Raw genomic sequence first — 803 nt, 5'->3', positions numbered from 1 at the left:
ATACATTTTTTAGTAAGATTACCCAGCCTGCCAAGGTGTTTTGTTCTTGTTTTTTTTTTCAGACAACGGTGAGGATATGGAGCATAAACAGTCACCGCCAAACAGAAACCAAAGCCCACATTTATTCTTACCATTTGTGAGAAAAGAGCCAAGTCCGCGCTGGTATACGGTAAGAAAGCGCTGTAGTTGTGTGCGTACGGGTTGGCGTACATGCCCAACACCGACGTGACCGCAGCTGCGGTGGCGGACGGACTTCCCCCGATTTCAGTGCTCCCTCCCCGGGACGAAGGCGTAAGCACTCCCGGTCTCTCGCTCCCGTACACCGCCTGGGAGGCACTTAAGTACTGCGGGTAGCCTAGCTGGGGGAAAGACATCTCCACCGCCGAATTGTCGCACAGCTGTATTCGTCCGACAAAACTGTGCGTAAAAAAAAAAAAAAAAGTGTGCGAGAGAGAGAAAAAAGAAAAAAAAGAACCCGGTGGAGTGAAGGGAAAGTGTTTAAGCCAAAGTCACAGCTACTACAGACATACAGTGGTATGCAGTCAAAACAACCCGCTCTTAAATCTCGGCTTCCTCTTTTTTCTCGCGCAAAGTCCGCTGGATGTGATCAGATCAACAATTGCGCTCCGACTGACGCGCCTGGCCCTGAGGTCTCCAGGCTGATCTCTCAGATACAATTTGAAGTTGATGCTTTGATTGGCATCCCCTACTTGAGCCTGCAAGCTCCTCCTCGTTTGGAGCAATGTGGATAATGTGAATATAGAGTGAGCACATTGGCTGGGGCCTCGCTCTCTCTCTCTCTC

General features: G+C 49.8%; 1 protein-coding gene across 1 annotated transcript in view; it reads right to left on the bottom strand.

Moving 5' to 3' along the window:
- The window catches only part of irx1a (iroquois homeobox 1a), a 3,747-nt gene extending 3,036 nt beyond the window's left edge, over nt 1-711 (bottom strand). The window contains exon 1 of the mRNA XM_027286102.1: nt 132-711. Coding sequence (XP_027141903.1) covers nt 132-374 — 243 coding nt within the window. The 5' untranslated portion in view covers nt 375-711. The remainder of the gene's footprint in view (nt 1-131) is intronic.
- Nucleotides 712-803: the final 92 nt, after the last annotated feature.

Source organism: Larimichthys crocea, chromosome XIII, assembly GCF_000972845.2.
Source record: "Larimichthys crocea isolate SSNF chromosome XIII, L_crocea_2.0, whole genome shotgun sequence".
Lineage (NCBI taxonomy): Eukaryota > Metazoa > Chordata > Actinopteri > Sciaenidae > Larimichthys > Larimichthys crocea.
The sequence above is the reverse complement of the archived record's forward strand: the minus strand, read 5'-3'. Positions and strand labels throughout refer to the sequence as shown.